This window comes from Pan paniscus, chromosome 2 (genome assembly GCF_029289425.2).
Source record: "Pan paniscus chromosome 2, NHGRI_mPanPan1-v2.0_pri, whole genome shotgun sequence".
In the NCBI taxonomy this organism is placed as follows: Eukaryota; Metazoa; Chordata; class Mammalia; order Primates; family Hominidae; genus Pan; species Pan paniscus.
This window is the reverse complement of record NC_085926.1, coordinates 96,755,467-96,782,466: the sequence shown is the minus strand read 5'-3', so window position 1 is coordinate 96,782,466 and position 27,000 is coordinate 96,755,467. Positions and strand designations below refer to the sequence as shown.

The window sequence follows — 27,000 nt, the reverse complement described above, 5'->3', positions numbered from 1 at the left end:
TATTACCTGACTTCAAACTGTACTGCAGGGCTACAATAACCAAAACAGCATGGTACTGGTGCAGAAATAGGTGCATAGACCAATAGAACAGAATAGAGAGCACAGAAATAAGGCCACATATTTGCAACCACCTGATCTTTGACAAAGTTAACAAAAATAAACAATGTAGAAAGGACTGCCTATTTAATAAATGGTGCTGGGATAACTGGCTAGCCATATGCAGAAGATTGAAGCTGGACCCCTTCCTTATACCATATCCAAAAATCAACTCAAGATAGATTAAACACTTAAATGTAAATCTCAAAACTATAAAAACCCTGGAAGACAATGTAGGCAATAGCATTCTGGTCATAGGAACTGTCAAAGATTTCATGATGAAGACACCAAAAGCAATCACAGCAAAAGCAAAAATTGACAAATAGGATCTAATTAAAATTAAGAGCTCTGTACAGCAAAAGAAACTATCAACAGAGTAAACAGACAACCTACAGAATGGGGAGAAAATATTTGCAAAGTGTGGATCTGGCAAAGATCTGATATCCAACATCGATAAGGAACTTAAACAAGTTTACAAGAAAAAAGAAACGTTAAAAAGCAGGTAAAGAACATGAGCAGACACTTTTCCAAAGAAGACACATATGTGGCCAATAAGCATAAGAAAAAAAGCTCAATATCATTGATCTTTAGAGAAATACAAATCAAAACCACAATGAGATACCATCTCATACCAGTCAGAATGGCTATTATTAAAAAGTAAAAAAATAACATGCTAATGAGGCTGTGGAGAAAAGGGAACACTTAAACGCTGTTGGTGGGAGTGTAAGTTCAACCATTGTGGAAACCAGTGGTGATTGCTCAGAGTGCTAAAAGCAGGGCCACCATTTGACCTAGTAACCCCATTACTGGGTATATACCCAAAAGATTATAAATTGCACTCATATTGTTCATTGCAGCAGTATTTACAATAGCAAAGACATGGAGTCAACCTAAATGTCCATTAATGGTAGACTGGATAAAGAAAATGTGGTACATATACACTATGGAATACTATGCAGTCATAAAAAAGAATGAGATTATGCCCTTTGCAGGGACATGGATGGAACTGGAGGCCATTAACCTCACAGGAAGAGAAAACCAAATACCACATGTTCTTACTTTTAAGTGGCAGTTAAATGTAACACATGGACACATAAAGGGGAACAATTGACACTGAGGCCTACTGGAGGGTGGGAGGAGGGAGAGGAACAGAAACAATAACTGTGGGATGCTAACTAGGCTTAGTACCTAGGTGATAAAAGATACAGCAAACCCCCATGACACAAGTTTACCTATATAACAATCCTGCGCATATACCCTTGAACCTAAAATAAAGTTAAAAGGAAAACTACCTGTTGGGTACTATGTTCACTCTCTTGGTGGTGGGGTCTGTACCCCAAACCTCAGCACCATGCAGTATACCTATGTAACAAACCTACACATGTACCCCGTATCTAAAATAAAAGTTGAAATTAAATAATAAAATATCTGTATATACAATTCGTTGATTTTTCAGTGTAGAGTTGTACAGTTATCACCATAGTCAATTTTAGAACATATTTATCACCCCAAAGGAAATTCCTTAGTAGCAGTTATTCCCCATTTCTCTCCTCTTAACCCCCTACAGTCCTAGGAAACCACGAATCTACTTTTTATTGCTATAGATTTGCCTATTCGAAATATTTCATATAAATGTATCACATAGTATGTGGTCTTTTGTGACTAGCTTCTTTCACTTAGCATATTTTCAACGTTTATCCATGTTGTAGCATGAATCAGTACTTCATTTCTTTTTATGGCCAAATAATATTCCATTGTATGTATATACACCCCATTTTGTTTATCCATCCATTCATCAGTTGATGAACTTTTGTGTACAAATGTTGGTGGGGACATAGGTTTTTAATTCTCTTGGGCATATACCTAGTAGTGAGATTTCTGGGTCATATGCTAACTCTTTGTTTAATATTTTAAGGAACTGCCAAACCATTTTCCAAAACAGTTGCACCATTTTACAATTTTACTAGTACTGCATAAAGACTCCAGTTTCTCCACATTTTTGCCAGTGCTTGTTATGTCTTTTTTATTTTCGCCATCCTAATGAGTGTATGGTGGTGTCTCACTGTGATTTTAATTTGCATTTCCCTGATGGCTAATGATGCTGAGCATCTTTTTGTGTGCCTGTTGGCCATTTGTATATCTTCTTTGGAGAAATGTCTGTTCATATCCATTGTCTTTTTTAAATTGGTTCCTTTGTCTTTTTAATGCCACATAATAATATTCTTTATGTATTCTGGATATTAGATACATCTGTTTTCATTGATATATCATTTGTAAATGTTTTCTCCCATTCTGTGTGCTATCTTTCTCTTTCTTAATGGTGTCCTGTGAAGTACAAAAGTTTTTAATCTTGATGAACTTCAATTTATTTTTATTTGTTTTCTTGTGCTTTTGGTGTTTTATCTAAGAAATCACTGCTTAATCCAGAGTTGTGATTTTCTCATATATTTTTTTCTAAAAGTTTTATAGTTTCAGCTCTTAAGTTTAGATCCACTTTATTTTGTATGTGGTGTGAGGTACGGGTCCAATTCATTTGTTTGTTTGGTGGATATCCAGTTGTCTCAGCATCATTTGTCTAAAAGATAATTCTTCCCCCCATTGAATTGTCTAGGCACCCTTGCTGAAACTCAGTTGACTATAAATTTGAGGGTTTATTTCTAGATTTTCAATTCTGTTCCTTTGATTATGATGACTTATACATTGCTATCAGAAATCTCTGGGGCAGATGGATTTTTTTGGAGCTAGGCTGTGTTCTTAGCTGGGAGCATTGTAGTAATGACAATTTTCTGGAAGGCTGTTTACTTGGGAAAAGCTTTTAAGAAAGACATTCTAAAGCTTCTTAATTGCCTGCTTTATTTGATGTTGTTTTCTTTGCCTTTGTAGAGTTGTAAAGGTCAAAGTGTGTACTTAAGGCTTTCTTTATCTTCAGTCTTCTTGGCTCTCCTTGTAGCTGTCCATTTTGAATTCTTATTTTTCTCCTTGAGAGCTCTTTTGAACTTCCATGGAATTTGAGAGCAACTTTAGTGAGTTGCACATTTGCATGGCATAGTTTTGGAGTCTCAGCACTGCATGGACTTACAACCAAAGCCCTGTTCTGATCAAATAATCCATAGTTGACCAGATTTCTGGGATGTGGCTGGAAGATAATGGGGCCAGCTGGCAGTCTTCTTGTGGTTTAAGTGCCATATTGGACCACACAGTACCTTTCATCCCAGGCTATTAATCTTAGAAATTCAACTTCTAATCTTAGAAGTCGGAAATTTTTTTGGTGGAGCAGAAAGTGGAAAATTGATTCTTGTTGATGCTGGGCAAAGATTGACAGGAATAACTAGAGAACTGGTAATTCAATTTGCCTGCTCTTCTGGTTGGTCAACTGGGTGGTAGTGAGCCCCTATTTAGGCATCTATCCTATTAAATTCCTAAAGCACAGATTTAGCTTAACTGTCATTCAAATGCCTGTGGTTTATAAATATTAATTTATACACTTGCCTTGAAAATACCCCTTTCTTACTGGTACAACACAGTTATTAAGCTCTAGTTCAAGACACATTTTAGTTGAATAGTAAACACAAAATTTCTTCAGAATTATGGAATAAAATGATCGATTATCATATGCTTGCTGTGGTAACCATTAATTTAACAAATATTTACATACTGTTCAGTGTGCTAGGAGCTATCTCCATCAAGGGTATATTGGCTACCCTTGACACAGTTCTTTAATCAAGCATTTATATGTAAAATCACTTACTTTTGTGATTGCCTTGGGGTCTTCTTCCAGGTTTTCTTCCCTGCAGGTTAGTAAATAACTGGACTTAGCCAAACATGCTAATGATCAGAAACTTTTATTCATCCATTGATTCAATAAATAAGTCTCCTGTATACCATATGCTGTTATTGATACTGGAAATACAAAGGTGAGGACAAACAGCCTCAGGCTCTGTCCGGGGACTAGGCTTTATAGAGTGATTTTGCTTATAACTCTATAATTACATCAACAAGTCAGGCTTACATATTAACATAACACATTACCTTTGACAACACAGAATAGTCATCTGTTTATTAAAACAAACAAAACTTAAGTGCCTACTGTGTGCTAAAGGAATTTGACTTGTGAAGCTGAGGGACAGCTTCTGTGAGGAAGTGGCAGTGAAGCTGAGCTCTTAGAGAGGAATCAGCTAGGCTAAGTAGTAGTGGGAAAGCCTTACAAGTCAAGAGAGCAGCTTGTGCCAGGGGACCAAAACAAGACTGGAGCGGCGAGAAGCCAAGGCAGGTACACACAAGACTGCAGAGTAAGACAAGGCCAGCACTTCAAGACTCTGTAGGCTGTGTTGAAGGCTTTGCTGTCTAACCTAAGAGAAGGAAGCCACTGAGATGGTATTTTGTTTTTGTTTTGTTTTTTGTTTTGTTTTTTTAACCAAAGCCACTTTTTACATAGCCTATGAACTTGGTCTTAATTAGAGGCAGATTAGCTCTTGCTCAGCTGTATTGGTTTCTAGGCAGAAAATGTTAAATTTTAGAAGTTTTGTTTCTTTAGAGCAATGCTACTCCAACTTCCGTGTGCTTAAGAAATTACTGAGAGGACTTGTTAAAACAGATTTTTGGGCACCACCGCCAGAGATTCTGTAAGTCTGGATGGAGTTCAAGAATTTGAATTTCTACTAAATTTCCAGAAGATGCTGATGCACCAGTCCTGTCTCTGGACCAGATTTTAATTAGCAGTTATTAATAGTTAGAGCCATAAAATTAACTCACTTTCTTTGTCATTGTTTTCCTTATGTGCAAACAGCAAAGGATCATTTTTAGTTATATAATAACCAAGAAATATTTGTGTGTGTGGGTAGCTGTATTTTACAGAAACCACTTTAAAGCTATAAATTTTACTTATCTATGCATGTTCTAAATATATATATATATATAAATACACATATACATATATGTGTGTATATGGTATGTGACTTCCTGAGGTGATGTAGTAAACAGTATTGAGGGGACATTGCTCCAAAAATCAAGAAACTTAATATCAGAAAGAAATTGTGTTTAACAAAAGTTGGTAAAGTTTTTAGTACCACTTTGACAGTGCCATTGAGATTTTTGAAAATTAGAGTAGTACAGTTTGGGATTCTGAGACACTTGGAGTTTCAGCAAGGTAATCCTGTATATTAATGGAATCAGTTTTTTATTTTTGTTTTTCTAGATCTAATTACTTGTTTGGACACTGCATCCAATTTTTTGGAACCTGAGTTCAGGTATGATTATATTTGTGACTTTTTTTTTTTTTTTTTTTTTGCTTAAATGTTACTTTTCATTCACTTCTTCATTTTCATTCTGTATACTCTTAGGGTTAATGTATATTGTGTGATACATATCATTGTTCCGAGACTTCAATAAATTAGAGCTTACTTAAAGCATAAAGCCATTTAGTTGCATGTTTACATTTTGCTTTTATTGTAGCATTTAGATCTGCAAAATGAAAGTATCATTTTAATATGCTTTGAAAGTAGAACTAGTTGCTTTTCAAAATCTAGCAAAACTGCTAGTAAAAGTTGAAAAGGTATTTATCTTTTTTCAAAAAATTGAAAGAGCATGGTTTTGGCTGTTATAGAATTCTGCAGTGTTGTTACTCAAGTACCATTTCTACTATTTCTCTTCTTTATGCCTTTGTCCCTTGCCTAGACAACTTCTAATCGAGTTCTTATTTCTGTTTGCTGGCTGCCATTCACACTGCTGCCAAGTTGTTTTCAAAATACATATCTGATCATTTCCCTGCTTAAAAATCTTGAGAAACTACTTATTATGATAAATAACAGTTGTCCAGATTTCCTTAACCTGGTCTTCTCGTTCTTTCAAAGCAGTCCTCAGGCCATTTTTCCAGTCTCATCTTGTGTTCTCCATATTGAAATGACTCTGAGTTATTTACAGTGCTCTGAGCTCACAGAGCTTTTACCAGGAACCACTTGCCTCCTCTCTGCTTGGCAGATCATTCTCATCTTTCAAGAGCCATCTTACTAACTTTTCCGAACTTACTACCACTTCCCCCCAAGAACCTTAATTTTGTCTTCAAGAATGGTTCTGTGTGGGAAGGGTGCCCTCTTCAGCATTTGAGGGGGACGTTAGCTGGGGTAACCCTAGCATCAGTGTATGGTAGACAGCCCCGGCAGAGGGTCAGCTGCGCTCGCGCCACTCTCCAGCTCCATGATCTGCCACAACAAATCCAAGCTCCCATTATCCCTGTCCGGGGCTGCTGTACTATCGCCTAATGGTGTCCCAGCCTCCACTCATGATTCCTTGCTATCTCTTTTCTTCCCAGGAGCCAGAATAATCTTTTTTAAATTACTAATCAGATTATGTATGTAAGCTGCCAAAATCCTTTACTGGCTTCCTATTTTTACTTAGAAATATATTCCATACTCTTCACCATAGCCCACAAGGCTCCTGCATTACCTGCCCGTCTGTCCAGTCTTCTCTCTAACTAACCTTAGTTTTGCTCTCTGGCACCTACTTGCACTGCCGTCCCCACTTCCAGACACACACTAGGCCATCCTGCCTCATGCTGTGCTCATCCCTCTGACTAATGTGCATTTCCCACCACTTGTTCTAGTGACACCCCTTAGCTCACTGCTGAGGCTTCACTTCCTAAGAGCCCCATCCTGCCACCCCCGTTCCCTGACTGGGGGTGGTACAGAGTCCTGCATAAGAGCATGGACTCCAGAGCCCATTTGCTACCTGCTAACTGTGTGAATGGGCATACATTTCCTTAATTTCCCTGTTTCCTAAAATGAGGACAACACTAGCATCTCCTCCATAGAGTTCTTATATGGATTACCTAAAGCACTTAGGGTGCTACCTGGCAATTCATTAAGTTTACTGAATTACTGTGTTACTTGTATTAAGTTAGATTTCTTCCGGTTATTTCAGCGTGACTTTTCTTCATAGCAGAATCAAAATCAATTATTTGTGTAAGTATTGGTTTAATGTCTTCTACCACTGGAATATAAACTCAGTGAGGACAGGGGCAATATTTGTCTGTTTGACTTTTGTAAACCCAGTACCTAGTACTGCCCTACACTCAACAGACAGCATAATAGACACTCAAATAAATGTGTTGGGTGGATGGGTAGCAGCGTGAATGAATGCACCTCTTTTAATACAGCTTAGATTGGATCAATAGAGGGTTGGTAAAATGTATTATGGCATATCCAGAGAATAGAATATCATTTAGCTCTTAAATTTGATGAGTAGGTTTTATAGTAGAAACATGTCTACCATTCATTATGAAATAAAATAATCAAGGCAGTATGTAATAAGACAAAAAATGTTTCAAATGTGTGAGTAAAGACATATTATATATATATGGATGGAAGAAAGTCTGAAAGGGCTTTTTAGAACTGGTGGTCCTGGCCGGGCACAGTCATTCACACCTGAAATCCCAGCAGTTTGGGAGGCCGAGGTGGGCAGATCATCTGAGGTCAGGAGTTTGAGACCAGCCTGGCCAACATGGTGAAACCCCATCTCTACTAAAAATACAAAAATTAGCCCGGTGTGGTGGTATGCATCTGTAATCCCAGCTACTCGGGAGGCTGAGGCAGGAAAATCTCTGAGACCCAGGAGACAGAGGTTGCAGTGAGCCAAGAAGGTGCCATTGCACTCCAGCCTGGGCGACAAGAGTGAAACTCCGTGTCAAAAAAAAGAACTGGTGGGTCTTTGAGGGTAGTGAAATTATGGTATTCACCTTGAACTGAAAAATGTGTCTGTGATATTTTTGGGGGGTTGCTTTTTTCCCTGTAAAATACAGCATTATGTAACCTTTTGCTTGTTTTCATTTCTCAGTAAGTACTGCCCAGCTGGTTGTCTGCTTCCTTTTGCTGAGATATCTGGAACAATTCCTCATGGATATAGAGATGTAAGCCAGATATAAACTTATTTGAAAATTGTGATATAACTTTATTTTTTTAGAACTCCAGAGTAGTTAGAGGTGTGTTAATCATATATCCTTATCTTTTACCTTTTTAAGACATTTTTTAATAATATGTGTTTTATTCTTTTTCTTCTGCTAAAACTGTTGTGTTACAGTACCAATAATCTATTTTTGTTTATGAAGTTTATGAAGAAACTGCCTAGATTAACTGATTTCTCAGGAAGTAGAGTGTCTTGTTTATGAATTATTAAGAGAAAATTAAAAATGAATCTTTTCTTTTCCCTTCCTTAAGTCCTCGCCATTGTGCATGGCTGGTGTGCATGCAGGAGTAGTGTCAAACACGTTGGGCGGCCAAATCAGTGTTGTAATTAGTAAAGGTATCCCCTATTATGAAAGTTCTTTGGCTAACAACGTCACATCTGTGGTGTAAGTATATATGCAATTTAAAAAATATATGCTATATATAATTAGCATTCTGGGTAGCATTGGGCTAAGAACTAGCTAGATCTCAGCAGTATCACTGTTAATGGTGTTCATGAAAGAACATTTAGGCAGTAAGCACTCAAATTAGTGTGCTCAGTGTCTGTTTTTTTGTTTTGTTTTGTTTGAGACAGAGTTTCGCTCTCATTGCCCAGGCTGGAGTGCAGTGGCGTGATCTCGGCTCACTGCAACCTCTGCATTCTGGTTTCAAGCGATTCTCCAGTCTCAGCCTCCCAAGTAGCTGGGATTACAGGTGTGTGGCACCACGCCTGGCTAACTTTTGTATTTTTAGTAGAGGCGGGGTTTCACCATGTTGGCCAGGCTGGTCTCGAACTCCTGACCTCGTGATCCACCCGCCTCGGCCACCGAAAGTGCTGGGATTACAGGCGTGACCCACCGTGCCCAGCCAGTGTCTGCAATTTTGAAGAGTACAGGTGGTGGTGTACTACTTTAGCTTATTGTTCTTCAAAAATGTAGTCATTTGGAAGAGTAATGTGTTTCTTCTGTCTTTTCTAAGTGTTAAAAAAAGTCTACATAAGAGTCTAGAAGTTTGTTGCCAAATCCTTATTTATTTTACAGATTGAAAGGCTTAACTACTGTGTTCCTTATAGCACATGGGGATTCAAGATAATTGAAATACTTTAAATATAAATTTAAATTTGACATAAAGTGTTACATCATAAGCATTATTGTGAATCTTCCTTTCATTCTAAGAGAATGTTTTGAGGATGTATTTTCATGGTAACTATAGTGTTCTACTGTTTTATAAAACGTAGGGTAGGCATCAAAAGCAAGAGAAGTTGAAACATTAAATAGAAATGCAGTGTTAGCAATCTGTTTTTATAAATCTTGTCTCTTAGATATGCTCAGTCTTTCAGACAACACTAAGCCTAATTGAAACCAGCTTTTCTTCAGAGGTCCTAGGCCAATTTTCATTCAGAAGACACAAGCATCATCCATATCCAGATTGGTATACAACAGGATTCAGCAGATTTGTTCTGTAAAGATCCAGCTAATAAATATTTTAGGCTTTACAGGCCACATGTCTCTGCAGCTTATTCTTTTTTTGTTTTATTTACAGCTCTTTATTCTTAACTCACTGCCCATACAAAACAGGCCATGCATGGGCAGTCATTTGCCCATCCCTGGTATAGATTCAACTACCTTCCCTTCTTTTTTTTTTTTCTAGATTATTTTATGCAGACCCTTTCATTCCTTTACCATGTTGTACCTTTAGAAAGATTTAGTGTTTGTGAATTCTCTCTTTCATACTTTAAAAAAGAAAACAGGGATAAATTGCATCCTCTTGTAATGGTTTGTATGTTGGACTAAAGGCAGGAGTGTACACTGAAACTTCTGCCATGAGATGTTGATTTCTCCTAAAAAAAAAAAAAGAAAAATAAATCTATTAGGACGCAACTTTTCTCATGTTTATCCGAAAAAACTTGAGCCTCATTCTCTGAGAATTAGACCTTTTAGTGTATTTTCATCAAAAGCATTTGCCACAGAAAAGTGTTAAGAATCCATTTATTTCATGAAATAAAGTAGTGAGAGATTGACAGTAAACAATGAGTAAATACATATGAAAAAGAAGCACATATTAAAGATTACATAGAGAACTTTTGCACAATCACATATGAAACTGGGTGCTAGATACTGGTAGAGAAAGCTGTTTATGCTGATTTCAGAAGTTGTCCTGCTTAGAAATGAGACTTTTTCCCTAGGAACAATATTAGTTGTCTAATTTTTAGCCACACAGTCTTCTTGGTTCTTTTATTGGGTGGGGGGAACCAAATCAAAAGAAAATGTTTGGGGCAATCATGTGTTATGTGAGTATCACCAAAAAAAACCCTTCTCTCTTTCAGGGGACACTTATCTACAAGTCTTTTTACATTTAAGACAAGTGGTAAGCCTTTTATGGACTTTATAATTTTTTATTTATATAATTAATATTTTTTGAACACTGTTAGGCACTGTGTCAGTTGCTGATTTATTGTACTTTCTCACGTAGTTGTCTTAATAACACTATGAGGTAAGATAGTTATCTAATAATATAATGAATAGAGCAAATTGAAGGTTTTATATTTATAGAGAAATGGTCATGTAAGCAAGGAAGGTTCCTTAAGAAAGATGACTTTTGAACTTGTCTGAAGAAGTAATCAATTCGTTCAACAGAAAATACTTACTGAGTGCCTTCTCTTTATGTGCCAGGCATTGCTCTGGTTCGAGTGATAGAGTAAAGTGAACAAACTCCTGCCTTCCTGGAGCTTACATTCTAGTAGTGAGAGATTGATGATAAGCAATGAATAAATTACTGTTTATAATGTACTGTTTACAATATGATAAAAGATGCAGGAAAATAAAGAAGGAGGACTGGATTGAAGTTGGGAAGGGCCTTCCTCCCAGGGAAGACCTCAGGGAGAATGCAACATAGGCCAAAAACCTGAAGGAGGTAAAGGAGTGAGTTACTCAGTTATTTGGGAAGAGTGTCCCAGGGAGAAGATAATGTATCTCCATTAAACTAACAGTCATGCTTGTAAATGAGCATGTTTGTAGGTTTCCTAATGATACACAAAGACATATGCCCAAGAAACACTTGCCTAGTTTTGAAATTTCTCTGTTACAGTGTATTATTAGTGCAGTGTATGTTAATTAAAGATGGAATAGAAAGTTTTCAGTGAGCAGGTCTACATGCATTTTGAAATTATACCTGGAAACCAAATTTAGTCTTTTCTTTGTTTCAGGATGTTATGGAACACTGGGGATGGAGTCTGGTGTGATCGCGGATCCTCAAATAACAGCATCATCTGTGCTGGAGTGGACTGACCACACAGGGCAAGAGAACAGTTGGAAACCCAAAAAAGCCAGGCTGAAAAAACCTGGACCGCCTTGGGCTGCTTTTGCCACTGATGAATACCAGTGGTTACAAATAGATTTGAATAGGGAAAAGAAAATAACAGGTTAAGAGACAAAAATTTTCTAGAGCAATTTGTAGCACTTATTTGAAAAACTAGTAACATCTAAGATTTTCAGAGAAAATTAAGGCATTAAAATTGTAATTATATGGTTTTATATTTTCTTCACTGATGTTAATACTACTAGAGACACATTTTATGAAACATGGCAGAGAAAAGGAGTTATTTGTGTTGGTCAGGGTTCTCTAAAAGGACACAACTGATAGGACAGATGTATATATAAAGGGGAGTTTATTAAGGTGTATTGAGTCACATGATCACAAAGTGAAGTCCCACAGTAGGCCATCTGCAAGCTGAGGAGCAAGGAAGCCATTCCGAGTCCCAAAACCTCAAAAGTAGGAAAGCCGACAGTGCAGCTTTTAGTCTATGGTCAAAGGTCCAGAAGTCCCAAAGCTAAGAACTTGGAGTCTGATGTTCAAGGGCAGGAAGCATCCAGCATGGGAGAAAGATGTAGGCTGGGAGACTTAAGCTAGTTTAGTCTTTTCACGTTTTCTTCTGCCTGTTTTTATTCTGGCCGTGCTGATGCAGATTAAATGGTGCCGACCCAGATTGAGGGTGGGTCCGCCTTTCCTAGTCCACTGACTGAAATGTTAGTCTCCTCTAGCAACACCCTCACAGACACACCCGGGAACAATACTTTTCATCCTTCAATCAAGTTGACACTCAGTATTAACCATCACAGTATTTAATTCGTAATAGCTTTTTGTTTCCATTGTAATGAGACTCTTTTCTAAGGTAGTGTTTCAGTAAAGTGGTCTTGAGACATCTAAAATAACGGTCTCTTACAGTCATTAAGAGAAATTTATGTTAAAGGAGTCCATTTTAAATGATGAGATCATTAATTTTCCACATGTGGAGAGTATAAATTTAATTTAGGGGAACTTAGCAAATGGTCAGAATAATTGGTTGGGATTGGTTTAATTTTGTTAAAATATTTATTTTGTTTTGGTACTGTAAATAATACCAATAATCATCTCTAATCTGTTCATTCCCAGGAAGTCATCTTACCCAGTAGTCAAAATCTATTTTACGACGTTATATAAACACAAGACACCAAAACAGAATAGTTCTTTCCTTAATTAATGCACACCCATAATCCTTCCTCTCTCTCCAAGGGAATAAGGCCAAGGATTTAGTAATTGTTATGACAAAAACGTGCACTTGGATATGGAAATGAGCCATAATTAGAAATGTTCGAGCTGTGCATTTCAAGTGTTTATACTTTGATGCTGAACAAACTTAGGCAATCAGACCATGTGCATTAATGAAAGCAACTCTTCATTCCCCAGGCATTATAACCACTGGATCCACCATGGTGGAGCACAATTACTATGTGTCTGCCTACAGAATCCTGTACAGTGATGATGGGCAGAAATGGACTGTGTACAGAGAGCCTGGTGTGGAGCAAGATAAGGTAAAATGATTACCAAGGTATTTTTAAAAAACATTTTTAAAATGGTCGGTTGCCAAGTCGCAGAGCTCTCCTGTATAAAAGAGATGTAGAAGTTTAGAATGTCTTATACTACCCTCTTGTGGTTATTTTAGGTAGTGTTATTGGCCTTACTCTACTGACTTTAGGAAATTCTCAGTAGTTCTAGGTTCCTTTTGGTGATTGTAACGGTGAGTACTTTTCTGATTTTTGTCATTGCATTTTTAATTGAATTGTTTAGACACTTTATTAAGAAAGTCTAAAAGGGACCTTGTAATTTCTTATTTTTATGAAGCTTTTTTCAATTCACCAGATGATGGAGAGCCTTTGTTCCCAGATTTCTACTCTGTAGGCAAGAGGTAAAAAAAGAAAAAAGCTGAAAACCAACGTGCATTAAATTATAGGATATTAGAGATGAAAATTCATCTGAAGATCATCTCACCAACTTTCATCTTGGGAAACTTCTGTTTTTTCTTACATGAAGAATTGCTCTAGCATCTAATTATGGAATCTTTGTTTTAGTTAGCAACAATTTATGAAGATGCTGGAATGAGCCAGAGGAAATGATAAGGGGTGGGGAGCAGGCAGAGATGGGTCTTATTCAGATGTGTATCCCTTTGATCTTTAAATGGAGAAGTCCTTGTGCCTAAGGAAGATAGATGTCTCCCATCAGTACCGAAACTATGGGGCTGGGCATGATGGCTCACTCCTGTAATCACAGCACTTTGGGATTGCTTGAGCTCAGGAGTTTGAAACCAGCCTGGGCAACATGGCAACACGCCATCTCCACTAAAAATACAGAAAATTAGCCAGGCATGGTGGCGCATGCCTGTAGTCCCAACTTCTTGGGAGGCTGAGGTGGGAGAATCACCTGAACCCAGGAGGTTGAGGCTGCAGTTAGCTGTGATCACTCCACTGCAATCCAGCCTGGGCGACAGAGGGAGACTCTGTCTCAAAGTGGAAAAAAAAAAAACTGAAACAATGATGACATTTTTTCAAACTTTCCTGAGTTTGATTTTGATTATATATTTTTGTTTTTTATCATGTATGATTTGCTAAAAAGTCTTCAATTACTACTTTTCTCATCTCTTTGTTCAAAAACCTCCAGGGGCTCATTATCTTTCATATGCATGTTGACTCCTCTGCTTTTATTCAAGGCCTCTTTCTTCTCTTCTACTTGGCGTCACATGAACTTCATCTTTGGTGAGCCTCTCCCTGTTAAAGAAAATAACAATACTGTCTCCATACATATCTTCTACCTCATGCCCCTAAACTTGGCTACTCTTTACTCCTACCACATCCATATTCATTTGTATCACATTTATTTTGCTTGTGGAATATAGCTAAATTTTTGGAATGTTAAGAATTGTTCAGGCTTATACTATAAAAACTTCTAACAACATTAAATGATATTTCTGAAAAAGATTCTATGTTGCATTCATTTTTGAAAGGTAATTTCTCTAAGTGTAGAAATCTGGGTTGATCAGTGGTTTTTTTGTTTTTTTTTTTTTTTGGTTTTTCCTTTCAATAATTGAAATACGTTGTCTGCTGTTTGCTGGCTTGCATTGTTTTTGACAAGAATTCTGCTATTATTTCTTTTCCTCAATATGTGATATGTCTTTTTTTCTGTGGCTCCTTTTAAGGTTTTCTTTTTATCATTTGTTTTAAGCAGTTTGATTGATGTGGCTTTTTTATATTTTTCTTCTTGTTTTTTGCGTGGGGTTCTTTGAGCTTTTTGGATCTGTAGGTTATGATTTGCATCAAATTTAGAAAATTGTAGTTCTTTTTTTTTTTCAAATATTTCCCTTCCCCAATTCTAATTTTATGAATATTATGACCCTTGAAGGTATCTCACCATTCACCAATGCTCCGTTCTTTATTTTTTTCAGTCTTTTTCTCTTTGTGTTTTAGTTTGAAAGTTTTCTGTTTTGTCTTCAAGTTCACTAATCTATTCTTCTGAAATGTCTAATCTGTTAATCCCATCCAATGTATTTTTATCTCTGATACTGTATTTTTTACCTCTAGATGTTCAGTTTGGGAGTTTTAAGATGTCTCCAGTGTGTCTTTACATGCTCATGCTTTTCTCTATCTCTGGAACATGGAGCATATATAATAACTCTTTTAATATCCTCATCTGCTAATGTTATCCTATGTCATATATGGGTCTTTTTATGTTGATTGATATTATGGATCATATTTTACCTGCCTGAATTTTTTTTATTGGATGCCAGACATTGTGTTACATTGTTTGGTGCTGGGGTTTTTTGTTATTATTATTCCCTTAAGTATTTTTGAGCTTTATTCTGGGATGTAGTTAAGCTACTGGAAACAATGTGATATTTTCAAGGCTTGCTTTTAAACTTCATTAGGCAGGACCTGGACAGCCTTCAGTTTTCTTATTTTTCTCCCCCACTGAGACAATACTGTTCTAAGTACTCACTGCAGCGTCCCACGTATTATGAGGTTTCTCTGTTCTACCTGTTGGCAGTGTAAGGAATTCCCAGACCTAGGGAGCTGTGAGACTTGTCCTGCTGACTCCTTCCAGTGTTTCTTTTACTGGCCATAGGTCATTTCTTTACATGCAGCTGAAGATTTAAGGGATAACTCCTTATATATTCTAGAAGTGTCTCTCTCTCTCTCTCTCTCTCTCTCTCTCTCTCTCTCTCTCTCTCTCACTCACTCACTCTATCTTTATAGCTCTCTTCTCTCCTAATCTCTGCCTACAAATTCTAGCTACCTTATTGGCCTCCCACTCTCAGCTCTGTCTCCGCAACTCAGTGAGACCGGCAGGCTCTGTTAGGGATCTCTCTCCCTGCACTGTGGCCTGGAAACTCTCTACAGACAGTACTGGGGCAATAAATAGCAGGGTTCACCTTATTTGTTTCCCTTCTCCCGGTCATTATTGCCCAAGGCAGCCTGTTATCCAGTTTCTCAGGTACGTATAGGGCTGAACAATAAGTCTAATCCGTTACTCTTATGGTCAGAAATGCAAATCCTCACATTGAATTGTATGAATTAACAGTCTTTTCCCGCTCATGTAAGTCCATCTGCTCCCTCATCACCTCCAACCCAAGGGTAATTGGTGTATTCATTTTACCCCTTTTCTGAGCCTGCACATGTGCATGAGTACACAGAGACTGCATTTGCTTTTGTTTTTAGAAAATGGGATTTATATATATATATACAATTTGTTTTCATAATATATCACTTTCTAACATTATGCCATATTTATGTGTGGTAATCAATAAAATTTAAGTTTCTTGAGGGTGGGAACTGTAGCAACCATATCCATTTTCTCTTCATGACACCTCACATACTTCTCTGTACATGAGGATTCTCAGTAAATGCTCATAGGTTGACTATAGCAAATCTTTTTTACTCAGTTTTTATAAAATTGAGACAGCAATATAGAGGAATATCTTAAAGATAGTTTTTATGTGTTAAAGTAATGATTTGTTATCGTCCCTGTTCCACTAATATACTAAGAATGAAAATAATTGCCTTTCATTTTATTTCAGAGTAATATCTGAGGAAATCACGGGAGCTCACTAGTATGGAAGTTATTGTAACTGCAAAACAAACTTTTTAGGAAATGAAGGATATTAACACATCTTTCGAGATTTATAGTCTAATGCCAAGTGAATTAGCCAAGAAGAAATTAGAGCCACAATACTTGGAAATAGCTTGATTGAGAAGTTAAACATTTACTTAATCTCACCTTAGCTGATTAGAAAAAAAATCACTTTGATTTTAGGCAATATATGCTTATTAATGGTCTTTAGAAACTACCTAGTTGATCTGACCTAGAGAACAAACAGGGCTCTTTTTAGCTTATTGGAGTCCATACTTAAGTCGGAAGACCCAGAGTCAAGTTGCTGCCCTGTCATTGACTAGCTGTGCAATCCACTTACAGATTCCTATGCCCTCCTATTTCATAGGGTTGTCTGAATTAGTTACATTAAAATGTTTTATAAATAATTAAGTGCTGGTCCATTGTAAGATACTATCATTATTTGCTTGAAGTAGTTAAGGGAATGAGACTCACCTAAACTCATATTTTTACCTAGGGATTATTTTTATAATGCATTTGTTGCTATTTAGTTACAAGCATTAACTTAGTCACAGGCCAGGCGTGGTAGCTCACACCTGTAATTCCAGCATGTTGGGGGAGGTCTAGGTGTGAGTATACTTGAGGACAGGAGTTTGAGACCAGCCTGAGCAGCATAGCGAGACCCCTTTCTACAAAAATAAAAAATCACCAGGTGCAGTGGCTCATTCCTGTAATCTCAGCACTTTGGGAGGCTGAGGCAGGTGGATCCCTTGAGGTCAACATGGTAAAACCCTCTCTCTACTAAAAATGCAGAAATTAGCCGGGCATGTTGGTGCACACCTGTAATCCCAGCTACTCAGGAGGCTGAGGCAGGAGAGTTACTTGAACTTGGGAGGAAGAGGTTGCAGTGAGCCAAGATTGCGCCACTGCACACTAGCCTGGGCAACAAAGCGAGACCTCTTTTCTAAATAAATAAGTAAATATTGCCACACATGTTGGCATGCGCCTCTGTAGTCCTAGCTACTCAGGAGGCTGAGGTGGGAGGATCTTTTGAGCCCAGGAGTTCTAGGCTGTATTGTGCTATGATCCCGCCAATGCATTCCTTGGATGACAGAGCAAGACTCTATCTCTAAAAATAATTAATAATTTAAGCATAAAATAGCATTTCAAAGTCACTTCTAGTTTAAATAGCAGCATGGAACAAAAACCGGGATAATAGGAGAACTGTCTTTATGCAGTTTATCCAGTAGGTGGAGGTATATATCTGTTATATGTTTGTTAGTATATGTTCCTTAGTATATGTTCACCTTCAGCCTGTTGAGAGAAAAATTATGAAAAGTACACAAGCAAAATATTTCCCCTAAGACCTGGCATGATCAATTTTGTTTTACTTTAAAAATAAAAATTAATATATATAAATAGTTGGTAATTCCACAGGACTAGAGTTACTGATTTATTAATAGGATAAATTGTCTCACTGGATTTGAAACCTTTTACCCAAATGCCAAGTTAGCCCTCTTGTTAAGTTCTTAAATCATCTTAAAATCATTTCTATATTAAATATTTTTGTTTTATAAACTTTTGATAAAAATGTGCAGCATCTTAATATTTTTCCAAATTATGATTATTTTCTTAAAAATTGATCCTTATTGTCATACTTTCCAGATGTAATTTAAGGCCTAGAGCAAAGAACAAAAACATGTTTAAGTGGAGAAATTTAGCCCTGACCTCTATTGATTTGAAGTACCAATTTTTTGTTGTTTTTTTAAAGATATTTCAAGGAAACAAAGATTATCACCAGGATGTGCGTAATAACTTTTTGCCACCAATTATTGCACGTTTTATTAGAGTGAATCCTACCCAATGGCAGCAGAAAATTGCCATGAAAATGGAGCTGCTCGGATGTCAGTTTATTCCTAAAGGTAAAGAGACAGTTCGTTTAAGATATGTTATTTTTACTGGATTGCCAATTTAAAATGGTTTTGCTGTTCTCAGAGAGAGTAATTAATAATGTGAGTGTTTTTCTGGTTAAACTCTAATTGCAATATCTTCTTAAAGGGATGTTAAAAAAATGGTTACCATATTAAAAAGTTAGTTATCAGAATGGTTTCCAAAATTATAAGTGGAAGAAGAAATAGCATCATTCATGACATAATGTAAATGAGATTCACTTTCCAAATTTAGTCTCAATCCTAATAATTTTAAATCAGGTCTCATGTACTGTAATATTTGTTTAACATAAGCATGAAAGATTGTAACAATACATTTAAAGCAAGAATAATTTATCTCAATATTATACATTTTAATATACTGTTTACTTTTGTACCCCCAAAGGCTACCACAGTGCCTGACACATCGTTGGCCCTCCATAAATAATTATTAAACGAATTGAATAAGTACTATATCAAAATCTGGATGACTCCTTTATAGCTTTAGCATTCAACATCACTTTCCACCCCATTATTCTTCTTCCTAAGATTATTTTCAGATGATTTAATTGTTTAAAAACTGAGAAATCCTGGCATATTTGTGCCTTTATTGCAGAGTATAATATTTATCCTTCCAATATATTTCTCTCTGAGAGTTAAAATTATTCTGCAGAATTAAATACTTTAGGAAATATTGAAGACATTTAGCATTACTATTTTTAATTATGATTTTTAAAAACAAAATGTTTAAATTTTTCTAAACCATTTTTCAAGGTCGTCCTCCAAAACTTACTCAACCTCCACCTCCTCGGAACAGCAATGACCTCAAAAACACTACAGCCCCTCCAAAAATAGCCAAAGGTATGCCTGTTTTTAATGTGAGAATTTGATATTCCTTGGATTTATGGTGCAACTTTCCAAAAATATATTAAAAGCATTATCAAATAAGTTTATGTTAATCAAGTTGGTACAGATTAAAAAGTAAAGAGCTTTTGAAACTTTTTTAAAGGTCGTGCCCCAAAATTTACCCAACCACTACAACCTCGCAGTAGCAATGAATTTCCTGCACAGACAGAACAAACAACTGCCAGTCCTGATATCAGAAATACTACCGTAACTCCAAATGTAACCAAAGGTATGCAAACATGGAAATGAACGCCTAGTACATAGTATTGTTTTGTTCTTAACTAAAGTCTTCACGGGCATTTTTAAACCTTCAGTTTATTTTCTTCCAACTATAGTTTTTAAGTATAGCAAAAAAAAAAAAATTTATTTTCTTTCATAGGAAAAGACTGCATTGATCTAAGTTGTAGTCTCTGCTGCCATGTAGAATTGCTCTTTAAATATTTAGAGAAGGCCACTGTGTTGCAGGCCTCCTCTTGTGATTTATTGTTCCTTACAGCTAAACATGTTGACTCTCAGGCTTAGAAATACAATATTTTCTAGAAATAACTGAAATCATAGCAGGAAACAAACTTGTTTCCCTTGATAATATATTAATTTGATGGATAGGGAACTTGATGGCAAAAAGGGGAAAATAAAAACAGAACTTTTAGTAGAAACTAATAATTGTTAAAAAATACTCATAGTTAACATATTCATAAAAAAAACTTTGATCTCTTTTTAAGTGTTTGCAATTATATTTTTTAAGATCATAAATAGAAATTTATTAGAATTTACTTTCAAGTTTTGTCATCAGTGATAAATAAAGCCTCAAAATATATAAAACATAGTAGTCTTACTAGTTGTTGAAAAACAAAATTTCAATTGAATTCAAAAAAGTGTCAGTGTCATAGTAGACTAAGTATCAGAGTTGTCACATAAAAAGCTTGCTTGTTTTCAGGAAAGTGCAGAGAGAGAAAGCCGTTCATCCAAAGTAATTTGTGCCACATAGAACTTCAGTCATTCTCATTTTTTGAAAGTTTGCCTGGATTCAGATAACTTTCTCTGACTTTCCCCATGTTGGTTTCTTTCCCATCTTCTGAAGTATTTTCACAAAGATGAATTACTTTCTCATGCTGCAGGTACAGCTAGAGAGAATCAAGAGTTCTCAGAGGCAGGAGATCTCAGCATCTTTTAACTGCTTACCAGTTGTCAGAAGGCATGTACTTAGGCAGAATCCCAGACCACATGCCTGGATGGAGATCAGTCACTGAAAAGTGTTGCTCATCTTAAAATCTGATTGCATCTCAGACCCTCAAGGCTAAAAAGAGTCCTTAAATAATTTCCTTCCAGAATTAGGATCCCTGTATGCCCAAAAAGAATAACAAAGAATGAGTTGGTCTTCTCAGAGACCTCCTGTCTCTTTTTTAGGGGGATGGTAGTACATAAATTTATTTTTTGAACCTAAGAAGATGTTTTAAAGCCTCTGATTAAATCACACAGCATCCATCTAAACTTGATTATCTTCTCTTGTCTCACTAATCTTAACGGAAAAAGCACATTTACCGTTGTGAATTCTGAGTGCTTTCTAGTCTAAGTCATTATTTCTGTTTATGGACTTCTCCATTTTTACAGCCAGGCTGAGAGTGATTTCATGGAAAAGATTATGTCATGGTCAGATTTGTGCCTCTGTAGTTTCCAGGTCCTCCCTCAGTGGGGCCCGTGGCACCAGCTGGCTGACCTTCTGAAAGGCTGCAGTAGCTCTTCTGTCTGTTCTCAACTGTAGCTATTTTAAATATTCCCCTTATTTTCAAACCCTTCACCCAGATATCTTCACCCACTCTCAGTTACCGCTCCAACTTCACAGAGAAAGTAGGGAGTTTCCTTCCAGTGAAACTCCCTTTTTGTGGAGCCTACAAACCTATCTGTATCCTCTGTTCACTGCAGTGAAAAGGGGGCTTCCTTATGTTGCCCAAGGCTGATTATATCACCTGTGCCCTGGTTCCCCTCCATCTACCTCTCAGGGACCCAATCTTACTGATTATCCTCTCCCCCTCCTGTATCTTCAGCCTCTTTCTCTCTTTTGGATACAGTTGTTTTAAGGAGTAAAGAAGATGGTGCAGGTTAGACTCATTGCAGTGTCCGGCTCTGAGTCCCCAGTAAATATCAGCAGGTGCTGCTATTATCATCTTCATGGCAAGTAGGGGGTTGAGCGACAAAGGAAGAAACTAATATCCCAAGTGACCTTAGGCAGATCATTTTCTATATCTGGGCCCAGAATTCCTTATCTCTGGAGTGAAATTAGGGGATTAAATGATCCCTAAATCTCTCCCAGTTCCAGCATTATGCTGGCTTCTGACCTGGTCACACACACATTTCCAATTGACTTTCTTAACACCACATTGTTACCTTCCCATATATATATATATATATGAATGTTTTGCCATTATGATGCAACATCATTTCAATTGCTGGATTATTTTCTCTTGTAAGGAGGATACCATGATTTATTCCCTCTCATTTTTGGGCATTTGGATTATTTCCAATTTTTCACTCTTACGCAGAAACAGGGAGAACATCTTTAAGGATGCATCTTTTTTTAGTTTCTGAGAATAAATTCTAGGAATGGAATTGCCAATAGATTTTTGTACATATTGCCCAAAAATGCCAATCAGTGAGATAGTATCAGTTTATATTTCCATTAAAAAATAACTGTTTCCTGGTAGCCTGTTCATCAATTAGTTGTTGTTTTAAATATTTGCCACTTTGATTAGCAAAAGTAGTATTTTGTTGTTTTAACTTTTTTTGTGTTGGTTGTTTAACTTGTATTTCTTTGATTACTAGTGAAGCTAACATATTTAATGGTTACTTGTATTTTTTAATGTATTACTAGTTAATCTCTACTGATTTTTCTCTTAAATGTTTGGATTTGACTTGTAATGCCCTACAATATAATAATTATTTAAAGTAACTCTTCTCATATGTAGAAAATATATTTTCCCAATTTTTCATTTGTTTTTCAATTTTATTTTAGTGATTTAAAAATTTAGGAAAATTTCACATCTCTACACAGATGGAATGAATAGTGTAACAAGCTTTTGTGTATCTGCAAAAGCTTCTACAGTTACCACCACATGCCCGGTCTTGACAAATAATGTTTATGGTATTTCTGTGAGGTAGAAGAATGTTGAAAGATGATGTGGTTAATTTTACCTAGTGATTTCTGCCTTTGGTGTTAATATGGCTTTTGTTTGTCTGTTTTTGTCTTTGTAACTTCAGATGTAGCGCTGGCTGCAGTTCTTGTCCCTGTGCTGGTCATGGTCCTCACTACTCTCATTCTCATATTAGTGTGTGCTTGGCACTGGAGAAACAGGTTAGTACATAACTAGTTCACCTGAGTCCAAAACTACCAAATGTGAAGTAGAAGCTAAATATAGAAGATGAAAATGTTTACCTGTTTGAGAGTGAGAGTTAAGATAATTATTAAAATGAAAATTTCATGCTTCTCCTTTATTCCCGTTAAAAATAAATAAGTTCAATTCCACAATCAGCTACTAAGTACCTTTTTTGTATCAAGTTCTGCATTATACACTGGGATATGTACATTAATATGAACAATTTCTGACACATGATAGTTACATTTACTTAAAGAATGAGACACAATTCCTTTCTCTGAAGTGTTTAGCAGGGTTGACTAACAAGGAACTATATCATGTGGTTTGATGAGTTATGAACCATGAGAATTAACTGAAGTTTTTTCTTCGGGAAAGGGGACTCCTCAAGTTTGCCTTGCTTTGCCTTAAAGGAATTGTAGTTGGCTAGATAGAGGAAGGTAGATGTCTTTGTTTGGGATGCTATAAGAAAATACCATAACCTGGGTGACATAAATAATAGAATTGATTTCTCACAGTTCTGGAGGCTGAGAAGTCCAAGATCAAAACACTGCAGATGCTATGACTAGTGAGGGCCTGCCGTCTGGCTCATTCATCAACAGTGCCTTCTTGCCCGATCCTCTCATGGAGGAAGGGATAAACACGCTCTCTCAGGCCTTTCCTGTAAGGGCACCAATCCCATTCATGAGGACTCTGCCTTCATGACCTAATCACTTACCAAAGCCCCACTTTCTAACGGGGGTTAGGATTTCAACATATGAATTTTGGAGAGATGCAAATATTCAGACCATAGCAGTAGCGAATGGCCCAACCTGAGCCAATTGTTTGAGTGAAGGCACAGAGATATGGAATGTAGGCAAAATAGTGAGTCATCGCATGTACACTTGGTGTGGGAGAGTCCTGAGAAATAACCATAGAGGTTCAGTCTGGGCCTGGATCAGGAAAGGCTTTTCTGGAAGAGAGGAATTTAGATTTCATTCTATAGATGGAAAGTCACTTGAGTGTCAAGCAAAGAGGTGATATTGTCAGATGATTGTACAAAGATGGTGGCAGTTTTGAAGGGTAGATTGAAGAGGAGAGAGGCTGAGAGACTTAGCAAGATGAGTTAGGAAACCACTGAGGCCAGGCAGACACATAACACACTGATTCTAGGAAAGGGAGAAGAGATGGAGTGGAGATGTTTCCCAGTAGCATTGACAGGATGTATGACTAGTTGTCTAGTAAGGAAGAAGTGATACAGGAGGAATCTGAGGTTTCTGGCTTGTGCAGTTAGACCAGTAGAGGTGTCATGAGTTGAGATAACAGAGCAGGAGGGACAGGTTTGGTGGAGAATGAAAATGACTTCATTTGTTCAGACATGCAACAAATATTTGAATATTTGGCTGTTACCCTGTGTCAAGTATTGAGCCATGTGCTGGGGATTCCAGTGATGAACCCCAAAGCTTACAGATTAGGAACGGATGCAATGCAAAAAAAACTCCCAGCTGTAACACCAGCCATAGAATATATGCCATGGGAGGAAGCTAGTGGATCCCAGCTTCATGAGCAGGCTGTCTAAGCAGAGACACAGCAAATTAGTATGAGAACAATATGGAAAGGAAAGGACTTTAGGAAATTCCGAAGAGGAGAGAGTATGATGCATTTAAGGAACTTAGCAACAACAGTGATAGTAGTGATGAGGCCCGCAGCAGCAGTAGCTAATTTTTATAGAAAATTGAATGCTAATCTTAGTCACTATTCTACATAATTATTCCAAATACCTGTATTTTCTATTTTCAATTTTATTTTAGTGATTTAAAAATTTAGGAAAATTTCACATCTCTACACAGATGGAATGAATAGTGGAACAAGCTTTTGTGTATCTGCAAAAGCTTCTGCAGTTACCACCACATGCCCAGTCTTGACAACATGCACCTCTACGCAAATTATTCTGAATACCTGTATTAATTAATTTAATCCTCAAAACAATCTACGAAGCAGGCACTATAATAAGCCCCGTTTTACAGAAGGAGAAAATGAGACACAACATAAATAACTTGCCTAGTTATGGGCAAACAACTTGCCTAGTTTACGGGCATAAATAACTTGCCTAGTTATTGCTTAGTACATGGGCAGAGGGGAGTTTTGGACCAGACTTGAGAGATCGTGCTCTTACCCACTGCTGCTCTGAACACATAATAAATAAGGTATAACTCACTGTTAATTAAAGCACAGGGTGTGAGGGGAGGACTGAGGAGTGCCGCTGTTGAGAGGGCAGGAGTCAGACAGAGCCTGAGGTCAGTTTGGGATAGTGTTGAAAGGACCCTGTGGACATCCAGACTCCTGAGGCAATTCGACCACACACCTGGCGTTAAGGACACGATCTGAGCTGGAGAATTGAAGTTACTGTTAGGAATGTAGTTGAAATCACTGATGAGTGGCTTTATGACAAGGAGTAAAGGAGCAGATACCATTAATATGCTGTGGAAAATAGGGAGGAGGAGAATGATAATAAAAACAGCTGCAGCTTAATGAATCCAGAGCTCATTCTAAGCACTTTATACGTAATGAATAAGTAACCAGAAGCTTTGTCACATATGTGTATAAAATCCTTTATAGTACAACCTATGACTAATACTGATGCCATAAATTTGTTGTCCTAGCAATATAGGGCATCTAACTTCTATTTAGAAAAGATGATTTATTTATTTTTTTATTTCTAAATCATATGATGATTAGAGCATTTTCAGGGAGAAAGGTGTTTAATCAGTATATGTTTTTATTTCTTTTCCATTCAAGTGTTTCATTAACATCTTCAACACTCATTAATCTTTTCCACAAATTTTTTATTATACTGTACTTTGAAATAATGAAATAAGTATACCTACGCTTTAAAATGAGGATGCATTTAGTATCAAAAATATAGTCTTATACTGGAGAATGTTTCCCAGTAGGAAAAGCACATGGCTTGGGCTTTTTATGAAAACCACATTTGTGGTGCTCACTTCGGCAGCACATATACTAACATTGGAACGACACAGAGAAGATTAGCATGGCCCCTGTGCAAGGATGACACGCAAATTCGTGAAGCGTTCCATATTTTTAATCGACCACATAGTTGAAAGTAAAGCACTCATCAGCAAATGTAACAGAACAGAAATTATAACAAACTGTCTCTCAGACCACAGTTCAATCAAACGAGAACTCAGGATTAAGAAACTCACTCAAAACCACTCAACTACATGGAAACTGAACAACCTGCTCCTGAATGACTACTGGGTACATAATGAAATGAAGGCAGAAATAAAGATATTCTTTGAAACCAATGAGAGCAAAGACACAACATACCAGAATCTCTGGGACACATTCAAAGCAGTGTGTAGAGGGAAATTTATAGCACTAAATGCCCACAAGAGAAAGCAGGAAAGTTCTAAAATTGACACCCTAACATCACAATTAAAAGAACTAGAGAAGCGAGAGCAAACACGTTGAAAAGCTGCAGAAGGCAAGAAATAACTAAGATCAGAGCAGAACTGAAGGAGATAGAGACAAAAAACCCTTCAAAAAATCAATGAATCCAGGAGCTGGTTTTTTGAAAAGATCAACAAAATTGATAGACTGCTAGCAAGACTAATAAAGAAGAAAAGGAGAAGAATCAAATAGATGCAATAAAAAATGATAAAGGGGATATCACCACCGATCCCACAGAAATACAAACTACCATCAGAGAATACTACAAACACCTCTATGCAAATAAACTAGAAAATCTAGAAGAAATGGATAAATTCCTGGACACATACACCCTCCCAAGACTAACCAGGAAGAAGTTGAATCCCTGAATAGACCAATAACAGGCTCTGAAATTGAGGCAATAATTAATAGCCTACCAACCAAAAAAAGTCCAGGACCAGACGGATTCACAGCCGAATTCTACCAGAGGTACAAGGAGGAGCTGGTACCATTCCTTCTGAAACTATTCCAATCAGTAGAAAAAGAGGGAATCCTCCCTAACTCATTTTATGAGGCCAGCATCATCCTGATACCAAAGCCTCGCAGAGACACAACAAAAAAAGAGAATTTTAGACCAATATCCCTGATGAACATCGATGCAAAAATCCTCAGTAAAATACTGGCAAACCGAATCCAGCAGCACATCAAAAAGCTTATCCACTGTGATCAAGTGGGCTTCATCCCTGGGATGCAAGGCTGGTTCAACATACGCAAATCAATAAATGTAATCCAGCATATAAACAGAACCAAAGACAAACACTACATGATTATCTCAATAAATGCAGAAAAGGCCTTTGACGAAATTCAACAGCCCTTCGTGCTAAAAACTCTCAATAAATTAGGTATTGATGGGACGTATCCCAA

At 37.0% G+C, this 27,000-nt stretch overlaps 1 protein-coding gene and 1 non-coding gene across 3 annotated transcripts in view; both read left to right on the top strand.

Moving 5' to 3' along the window:
• Positions 1 to 27,000, top strand: part of DCBLD2 (discoidin, CUB and LCCL domain containing 2) — a 100,635-nt gene that overhangs the window by 65,895 nt on the left and 7,740 nt on the right. For both annotated transcript variants that reach the window (XM_003821900.6, XM_034956999.3), the window contains 10 exons: positions 5,291 to 5,342; positions 7,924 to 7,996; positions 8,304 to 8,437; positions 10,357 to 10,397; positions 11,236 to 11,451; positions 12,756 to 12,880; positions 18,217 to 18,367; positions 19,148 to 19,234; positions 19,383 to 19,508; positions 22,535 to 22,628. In XM_003821900.6, coding sequence (XP_003821948.2) covers positions 5,291 to 5,342; positions 7,924 to 7,996; positions 8,304 to 8,437; positions 10,357 to 10,397; positions 11,236 to 11,451; positions 12,756 to 12,880; positions 18,217 to 18,367; positions 19,148 to 19,234; positions 19,383 to 19,508; positions 22,535 to 22,628 — 1,099 coding nt within the window. The remainder of the gene's footprint in view (positions 1 to 5,290; positions 5,343 to 7,923; positions 7,997 to 8,303; positions 8,438 to 10,356; positions 10,398 to 11,235; positions 11,452 to 12,755; positions 12,881 to 18,216; positions 18,368 to 19,147; positions 19,235 to 19,382; positions 19,509 to 22,534; positions 22,629 to 27,000) is intronic.
• On the top strand, positions 25,624 to 25,730 carry LOC112439338 (U6 spliceosomal RNA). Its single transcript, XR_003027637.2, has one exon. It is a non-coding gene; the product is annotated as a U6 spliceosomal RNA (small nuclear RNA).